Here is a 10,001-nt window from a genome sequence, read left to right as displayed (position 1 = left end):
GTATTTGTGGAATAGTTATTATGGTTCCACCACTCACTAATAAATTGGCAAATAAATAAAACCAACCCAAAAAGCATATTTCTCCTTTTTAACAGAACCTCTTTGTTCTTTTCTGCCCATGATTTTTCCTCTTTAGGGATTAGCAAATGCAACCAGAAATCAATTGCAGATATTTAAAATTAAAGACATACAAAAAAAGAATATTTTTTTCTAGACATTAAGTCCTTTATTTTAAATGATAATAGCATATAGTATAGATTATAGCTATGTATATGAAACTTTTCATTTGCTTATATCTTATGTTTAATTTTAATATATGTTCTTAAAATAAAACTCCTTTTAAAAGTTCTGCACAATTCTGACTTCTTACCAAGTCAGTCCACCTCACTCAAACACACAAATATATTTTGTCTAGTGAATTCTAGTCAATTTTTCCATCTTAAAAAAAATATGTCCCAGTTTTCTTTTCTGCCACGACAGGAAGCATTTCCGGGAGATTAATCACTATTTTGCCTTGCAAAATTGGGAAGGTTGAGAGAAATTAGTAAAGTAGGTTGTATCATCCTACTTTGAATTTGGAATTTTTGGAAATGATCCTGCTGCCATTTGGATGAAAGCAATGATGAGTCAAGCTGCGGGTAATCTAAACAAACTATCACCCTATAAATGTTGGGCTGCAGAGGGTGGACCTAGCAGGAGGTAGGCAGAGAGCAGTGCACAAAGGCATCTCGGAGCTGAAGAAAGCCACACCACTGAAAATGAGGAGTCTCCCAATTCTGCTGCTGTGTGTGACAGTTTGCTCAACCTATCCATTGGATGCAGCTTCAAGAGGGGAGGACACCAGCATGGAGCTTCTTCAGGTAGGTAACTAATGGAAACAGCCCTCACATGCATTGACAGGGCAAAGCTAGGAAACCATCTCTTCTACCCACACTACTGTTTGGCTTATTGCATAAGAATAATTCAGGGATGGAGATTTATAAAATATTAGAATGAAGGGGGTCTCAGTATCACACCATGTGGGTTATTCCTTTTATGTTGGAAGAAAGAAAACCTAGAAATATTAGGTATTTTTCAAGGTCACTCAACAGTACAGGAGTAGTAGCTTGAGGAACATGAATAGCAAGTGAAGAGTTCATGCACTATGTCTTTCTTGGAACTTCTTTGAGTATTTTAATCCAATGTAATTTTACCTAAATATTTATAGTGCTGATATGTTTGCATGAGGGAATTTTTTCAGCTTTTTTCTTAAGCCAGATCTTTATGAAAAGCATTAGGTGGAAAATTGAATAAATTTACTTAAAACCTGCAAATATTTATGCCCAAAGAGATTTGTTTGTTCATTTTGTTGTTGTTGTTGTTCTCCTTTAAGGGCATTGAAACTTTACCTTATTTTTCTACTTCACTTGCATGTTTGGGTAATAAACTAGGCTGCAGAGATGTTTAGTTACAAAATGTGAAGTAAGGGTCAGGAGAAGTCTCTAATTGAAGAATTAAATGCACTTTGACATTTATTATTTCAGCAAACTAGAGAAATATTTCAAATAGATTAAGAAAGTGAACAACTGTAAAAATTTACTATAAATGGCTATTGCTAAAAATCCTAAAATAAAACAAAAAAACTATACTTATTCCCCTAGAAATACCTAGAAAACTACTATGGCCTTGTGAAAGATGGGATACAATTTGTTAGAAGAAAGGACAGTAGTCCTGTTGTTAAAAAAATCCAAGAAATGCAGAAGTTCCTTGGACTGGAAATGACGGGAAAGCTGGACTCCAACACATTGGAAATGATACACAAGCCCAGGTGTGGAGTCCCTGATGTTGGTCACTTTAGTACCTTTCCTGGCATGCCAAAGTGGAGGAAAAACCACCTTACTTACAGGTAATGGGTCCAAAGAGGTTCTCACATAATATTGAAATTTGATTTGCTGTTTCACAGGAGAAAACATTATTTTCTTCAAATTTTCTTATCTAGGATTGTGAATTACACACCAGATTTGCCAAGAGATGCTGTTGATTCTGCCATTGAGAAAGCTCTGAAGGTCTGGGAGGAGGTGACTCCACTCACATTCTCCAGGGTGCATGAAGGAGAGGCTGACATAATGATCTCATTTGCAGTTAGAGGTAAAAAAATAAAAACCATCAAAACAAAAAAAAACACAAAGAAATACAAACATTAATCAGATGCTGTTTTGCTGGTGGCTCAAAATAGATCCTAATTACCTATCTTTCCAATTAATTTTTTTTTCCTATTAGAACATGGAGACTTTATCCCTTTTGATGGACCTGGATATAATTTGGCTCATGCCTATGCACCTGGGCCAGGGATTAATGGAGATGCTCACTTTGATGATGATGAGCAATGGACAAAGGATACATCAGGTTAGTGCTACATGTGATAGGGTGTTAATTTCTCTTTATATTTATAATTATCAAGAAATTGTGTATTCTGGATTTCCCAATGGGTTACGGATCAACAGAATATATATATATATATATATATATATATATATATATATATATATATATATATATATAATTTTTTTTTGTCCCAGGGATTGAAGAAGCCAGGGGTGCTTAACCACTGAGCCACATCCCCAGACCTTTTCACTTTTTATTTGAGACAGAATCTTGCTAAATTGCATAGAGCCTCACTAAGTTCCTGAGACTAGCTTTGAACTTGCAATCCTCCTGCCTCAACCTGCCAAGCTGCTGGAATTACAGGCATTTTCCATTGTGCCCTGCCAGAATATATTTTTGTTTTATTATTATTGAATAAATTTTCATATGCTTAGAGGTTTATTCCTTTCTAGTAAGCTCAATATAGGAAATATCATTGTTATTTTTTTAATGACTATGGATCTTCTGTGCGCTAAGGAGCACTATTATTTTTAAAACATTTTTTTTAGTTGTCAGTGGACCTTTATTTTATTTATTTTCATGTGGTGCTGAGGACCTAACCCAGTGCCTCACACATGCCAGCCAAGTGCCCTGCCACTGAGCAACAACCCCAAATCCAGGAGCTCTTCATTAACAGTATTTTTTTCATGATATTGAATTGCAGATTTATAAGAAATGATGTACTGCATTGAATCTACACTAAAAGTTGCCCTGGATGTTGTTTATGCAATTTCTCCCACTAACTGTACTTTTCAGACAGAAATCAAAATTAAATTTCAGAAACCATGGTTCTTTTTGTTCTTTATGGCTCTGTCAACATTTTACTACTTCTAGGTTAAAAAGAGTGTTGGGGGACTTGTGAAAGAAAGGACCAGCCCCAAATACAATGTTCAAACTGTTAAGGTGGAAGAAAGTTTCTCAGTTCACAATGGTATAGTTTGGAGAACGTCTTCCAAAGTTTTCAAAAAACTGATTGAAACAATTAATACTAGTTCTGAGATTTAATTTGTATTTATAATGAAAATACAAACAGAATATCTGTAGAAAATATATATGTGAGTTTAGTGCTATATAAAATTCTTGGTTTGATTGAATTTACATCTTATTACAAAGGAAAATTCCTGCAGTCTTAAATAAGAACATACCCAGGGTTGCAAATTGCCCAAGCAATACTTTAAAAAGTCAAATAGACTTACACGTTATGTCAATAATAATTACCCAAAGTCTTCCGATTTCAGCATCGTGGGGTTTTTAATATAATATGAAGAAGAAGATCTGAATGCACCCAATGTTTGTGTATTCAAAATATCTTTTGTGACAAATACTAGACATGATTGGGCATGTTATGCTTTCAACTAATTTTGCAAATCCTATGACATCTATCATAATTCACCTTTTTGGACTTAGTATGGGTGTAATGATAATGAGGCTAAAAATTATGAAGGCAATATTCCAATTGAAAGCCACAGGAGTATTATTGTTCAAGGATTTCAGAACTGAGATGAATACACTGTGATCTATTTAACTGAGACTGCAAGTGGCAAACGTTAATACACTGAAACAGTGTTTCTCTTTTCATTGGCAAATAAGAGAAATATTTTTTGATATGCTAAAGAAGTCCTTTCATAGCTGAATAGGAGAAAAGGGACTTGGTTCTTGAGTGAAAAGCCTGGGGAGGGAGATGTGACTGGGTACTTTCTCTTCAAGTATGAGTCTTGAAATACACTTGACTTTCCATTAAATGTGCAATCAGTAAATTGCTCAATTAATCAAGAACAAGGCAGGGGAGAAAAAGCCCTGTGTAGGTCCAGGAAATAAATAAAATGCACAGTTTCCTCTATAATGTACATGTATTTAGGGAATTAGTAACTATTTTTATATTTCTTAAATAGGGATCAATTTATTCCTGGTTGCTGCTCATGAACTTGGCCACTCCCTGGGTCTCCTTCACTCAGACAACCCTGAAGCCTTGATGTATCCAGTCTATGATTCCTTTGTGGATCTGGCCGGCTTCCACCTTTCTCAAGATGATGTGGATGGCATTCAGTCCCTCTACGGTGAGTGATGCTGGACAAAATAGGCATTGCACCTTTGTGACGATACCACAGAGTACTGGTGATTTAACCCACCCACAGCACCTTGAGATGTTTGCAAAGCATCTAAATCCACAGATGCATCACCTTTCTCCTCATGTTTGCCTCCCCTACTCTTTCCTTTAGGACCTGCCCCTGTTACCACTCAGGACCCTGTGGTGCCCACCGAGTCTAGCCCATCAGATCCTGGGCAAGACTCACCACCAACCATGTGTGATCCAGCTCTGTCCTTTGATGCAGTCAGCACTCTGAGGGGAGAAATCCTATTCTTTAAAGACAGGTCAGACCAGAAAATTGTATCTTCCTCTCTATCCTTTTGATGTATAATGCTTAAAAAGAAAAACAAACAAACTTGAGAGATCGTTAAACATTTAAGATAAAAACATTTCCCCCGAGCTTCAAATCATTCAGATCTAGTGCTGTCCTTTCCATATTTTCCTAAAATTGTCAAAAATGATTTGGTTCTTGATCTTGAATTGTTGTTCCTGAACATTCTAAGTCATATTTGCTTTTCGAAGGATACAAGTAGATCTTTAGATTCAGAATTTTATCTGTACTTCCTTTCAAAATGATACCAGGATAAACATTACATTTAATTTTCTTACAGTTTGATATATACACACATGCTAAACACTCACTGCACAAATGAAAGTCACATTTATGCTTCCCCAGATGTCTCTACCTTCATCCAGTCAAGACTTCTTGCGTATCCTCCCAGGATTATTCTTTGCATACACAAGATTATATTTAAGCAACACACACACACACACGCATACACACACACACACACACACACTCACGATCTTTTGAAAAGGGTGGATAGTAGCATGGCATTTTGCAAGCTCTACAGGTAGTTAAAACTTACGCTGGGCTACTTAGTTTTCATGGTAGGGAAGTTTTCCTATCACAGAAGACAATACTCTGGAAACCTGTGACAGGAGATCCATTGAAGTGTTCCAAAGAAAAGGAAAGATACTTTTCCAATGATGATATACCTGATTTCCACCTGTAATCTAACCTAGAAGATGAGGGAATGGGAAAAGATGGGAGAAGCTGGACAGAGAAGAAACTGTGCTAAAGATGAAAGACTATTTTCCAATTTACACTTCTCTTAACATATATTTCAGGCATTTTTGGCGCAAATCCCTCAGGACCTTTGAACCTGAATTTTATCTGATCTCTTCATTTTGGCCATCCCTTCCTTCAAGTGTGGATGCTGCATGTGAAGTTACTAGCAAGGATACTGTTTTCATTTTTAAAGGTAATTATTATATAAACACTGAAATAAACCCACTGACAATAAAACATAACAGGACTTTAATTTTCTCTACTATGTCAAATTTTGGCTACTAAGGTAGCTAAAAGGTGATGAGGAAATAGTTAAGATCAGTCTTATTCTATTATATTTTGGGGTTAAAAAAACAAACACAGGAAGATAAACTGTCCAGGGTTGTAAATTCACTCATTTGATTTTTGTTCATTCCTTTAATATGCAAATTTTTCTTAAATGTCCACTATGGAGCTGGAAACTAAGTCTAAAATTTAGGTTTCCTCTTTACCATGAAAATTTAGAGATGCTAAAACATATTTCTAAAACTAAAGGGATTGGGGCTGGGGAGATAGCTCAGTCAGTAGAGTGCTTGCTTTGCAAGCAGGAGGCTCCGGGTTTGATACTTAGCACCGCCAAAAAAAAAAAGGGATTTTAACCATTATAAATTCAATATGACTCTGAACTTTTAACAAATAGGAAACCAGTTCTGGGCCATCAGAGGACATGAGGTACAAGCAGGTTACCCAAGAAGCATCTACACACTGGGTTTCCCTCCAACCGTAAGGAAAATTGATGCAGCCATTTCTGATAAAGAAAAGAAGAAAACTTACTTCTTTGTAGAGGACAAATACTGGAGGTAAGATGCATTAGGAAGGACTTTGCCTAGAGCCCAATTAGGGAAATCACTCCTCCACTCTACCCTGGATCTGATTTCCCTTCACTAGTAAGATGGGGGCTCCTGACAACCCTGAGCCAGCACCTCCTGGGATGCAGCAGTGCCTCATAGTAGGCATTGCTTCAGCTGTCCTGCGTGATGTCCCATCAACTAGGCTGGCACTTCTGCTTCTATGCTGCTCCCCACTTGCCTGGAGTTCCTTGTTTTTTTTCTCTTCCTACTCAATCCTTTCCATTCTTCAAGTCCTGGCTCAAATCCCTATTGCCTCCATGAAGCCTCCCCTCCTGAACTTCAAGCCCAGCTGATCTTCTTCCAGTGAAGGCAGATGCCCTGAAAACCTAGGACACAGTTTAGCATCCCTTTCCTGGTGCTCTAGAGTGCTCCTTGCCTCAATATATGTTTGTTTTATCTTACTAACATTATATGCTTTTCAAGGACTTCCTTTAAATTGACCCATTTATTATCTCTGGTCTATTTAAAAAAACAACAAGAAATAGTAGTCCTGTTTTATGGATACAATTCAGGACTTGAAGACAGGCGGATTTCTAGGCTATCTACCCAGACTCTGAGACATCAGGGCAGGATATCCAATGCCTAACCCATGGGTCCAAAGCATATTTTCTGTGCTTTGCTTCTTGTCTCAAACCCTGTTTTTAGGAGGCTGACACAGAACTCTTCATTGTGCAGGGTGAGGAGGAAGGGCGGGTATATACAGACCAATTATGGTAGAAAACTTGAAATTGTATTTCAGATAAATGATTGAATTCACTATGTGTGTGTCTGTGTGTGCGTTTATCTGTTCACACCTTCATGCCTTTAAGATAGACCATTAAGTTTCTTTCTTTCAGTCCATTACCAAAATAACAACAGCATCTTCTATAGTAGGTTGTTGCACCTGCTCCTGATGGAGCTATGACCTCGAGAGCTAAGTTTGTAGTGTGGTTAAAGTCATATATTTCTGTAATGCTAAATGTGCCTGACGTTTATTTGTAGTACTTGGGAAGTTGACCAGAATTCCATATGATTTATGAGTTTTGGTAACACAACCTCTGTGAAATGCTGAGCTGCCCTCCTTTTACTTGGTACAGATTTGATGAGAAGAGCCAGTCAATGGAGCCAGGCTTTCCCAGGCAGGTGGCTAAAGACTTTCCAGGGGTGGATTCGAAGGTTGATGCTGTTTTTGAAGCATTTGGTAAGAGGATTCTTACTCTGTTGACTGTGGGACACTTTAAACATTTCATGGCATCAGTGGGAAGAGAAGAATTGAATACATTTTAATAACAGGATTTTTAAAGTCCGTTTCCTCCTCCCTCCCCCACATTTTAATTCACCTACCTTTGTACTGACTATATTACTACTTCAGGTGAGTTGTTTTGCATCATAAAGATAATAAACACAGACTTCTATTTTATACATGCATGTAAAATCAAATTGATCAGATGTTTACTTTATCACATTACTTTTCTTGAGCCAAATGTTAGTGCAAAAATCCCATCAAAAGATGTGGCCAGATTTAATATTGGCTGACTGACCTTCTCCTTCATCTCATCCTGTTTCTACTACTAATTCCCAGGGAGATTTCTCTGTCTTGCCTAAATTAGTGATTAGCTACATCGATTCATTGCAAATATCTGTCTTTCCATGTAACCAAGGTTTTAATAATAATAATTTTAAAAGTAGTTTTTCTCTCTCAAGGGTAAGTGAATGGAGGTTGATGATCTTTATTGAGAGATAACCTGGGTACCATGTTCACAGAGAATTAAAGTGTACTCTTTGTTTTGAAAGAGTTACTGTGATTCTCTGAGGCCTGAAATGTCCCTCAGGCTGCAATAGGGAGAAAGGGAGGAGGAGGAATGTTAGGAAGAAAGACAGGGGAAAAAAAGGAGATCACAGTTTTCAAGTAAGCAGAGAATTGTTTTTCTGATTAGAAGCAGAACAACCTAAAAAATCTAGAACTTGGCTATGATACAGACGCCTTTCTTGTTGAGTAAGCCTGGACAAGCATCTGAATCTGTCCAAACCTCCATTTGCTCAGCTGTAAGATGGATTTAGATGTGTTTACCTTACAGGGCTGTTACATAAATAAATGAAAAACAATCTTATAAAATGCTTAGCATTGTCCCTGGCACAGAGTAAACTCTCTAAAGACTTAATCTTTTCAGTTATCTATTTTTCTGAGCTTTCTATGTTGCCCAATTTCTTCTCTTGAAAAAATATCTCACTGTTTCCCTTTGTATTTGTAGGGTTTTTCTATTTCTTCAATGGATCTTCACAGTTGGAGTTTGATCCAAATGCGAAGAAAGTGACACATGTCTTGAAGAGTAACAACTGGCTTAATTGTTAGAAGAGAGGTGTAGAAGGCACAATACGGGCATTGCAAATGAAGCTAACAATTCTTCATCTGCATTTGTGAATTGAAAGGGTCTGTTTTCTCCTGAGTATACTAGGACAGAGAACTCAATCATGAGCTCTGTTTGTTGTCAGTCATTTTCATGTTACAGGGCATTCAAAAGAACTGCTTCATACCTTGCACTTTGGCACATGGACTGATCTTCCACAAGAGAAAGGAAAGTGTTCATGGGAAACAGACAAGTGATTATATCTATATAAACTATTTGCTTGTTATTTAATAAATATGATTTATCACTTACTTAATTATTATTATTATTTTTTTTGTTTCAAGAATAATTCTTATCATCTTGGTCCCAGTATGGGCTGAGCAAAAGACAGCCTGAAATGCTTGCTCAGCAGAGGTGGCAAGAATAGCCTCTGTAGCTGGGGTCTCATGATGGGCTTATCCAGATCTGTAGACAATCCTCTACTAGGCCTTCCCACAAACCATATATATAGGATGCTTATTTCTACCACCCAGACATCGTGCATGTTCTGACATACCTAAGAAGAATGTCTAGGGGGTTGTCATGTAGGCTCTGGGAATGATTGTAAAGTGAACCCTATGATCATAGCAAATCATCTAGTTCACACACCTCATTTTACAGGTGGGAAAGTCAAACTTGTTATTCGTCTTTTCCTTTTCCTTATATATTCCCTCAATGAAGCCCCTTCCCTGCCAGTCAACAAATTTTCTCATGACTATCCTATTCACACATGAAAATACCCTCTTGTATTCACTTTGAATCTGTCTGTACCTAGAGGTAAATGTCCATTGACAAACACAATTCTAAAAGAGGTTTAACCCCATTAGGTAACATCTCTAGCACAATGCCTGAAGCAGGGTAAGAGTTCCCTTTCTCTTTGGTTGATCCATTCCTTAGAGAATAATTTATTAATCACATTCATATGCCAGGCATTGTGCTAGGCTGAAGGCACAGGAACCTGGAAAAATGAACATAGTCCCTGCTACCCTCATTGAGATTACAATCCTGAAAAAATGAATATATGCAAATAATCACAAATGTGAACATGCAATTATAAACTTAAGAGTCATAAAGGAAAAATAGACTCCTTTTTTAGAACAACAGGGGAACCTATTTTAAAGTGGCTTCAGAAAAAAGCTTTTGAAGGACTGGCATGGAGAAGGTTTGAGGGGAGGTGTGGA

The 10,001-nt window shown here is 37.2% G+C and overlaps 1 protein-coding gene across 1 annotated transcript; it reads left to right on the top strand.

Annotated features, from left to right (window-relative positions):
- Positions 1-611: 611 nt before the first annotated feature.
- LOC306638697 (stromelysin-1-like) lies at positions 612-9,086 on the top strand. Its single transcript, XM_079101989.1, has 10 exons — positions 612-860; positions 1,641-1,885; positions 1,979-2,127; positions 2,260-2,385; positions 4,296-4,460; positions 4,623-4,776; positions 5,624-5,757; positions 6,244-6,403; positions 7,531-7,634; positions 8,686-9,086. The coding sequence occupies exons 1-10, from the start codon at positions 759-761 to the stop codon at positions 8,784-8,786; spliced, it is 1,440 nt and encodes a 479-aa protein (XP_078958115.1). The 5' UTR covers positions 612-758; the 3' UTR covers positions 8,787-9,086.
- The last annotated feature ends 915 nt before the right edge of the window (positions 9,087-10,001 follow it).

The sequence above is a fragment of the Sciurus vulgaris genome, assembly GCF_902686455.1.
Source record: "Sciurus vulgaris genome assembly, chromosome: 11".
Lineage (NCBI taxonomy): Eukaryota > Metazoa > Chordata > Mammalia > Rodentia > Sciuridae > Sciurus > Sciurus vulgaris.
Note: the sequence above shows the minus strand (reverse complement) of the source record. Positions and strands in the feature narration are given on the sequence as shown.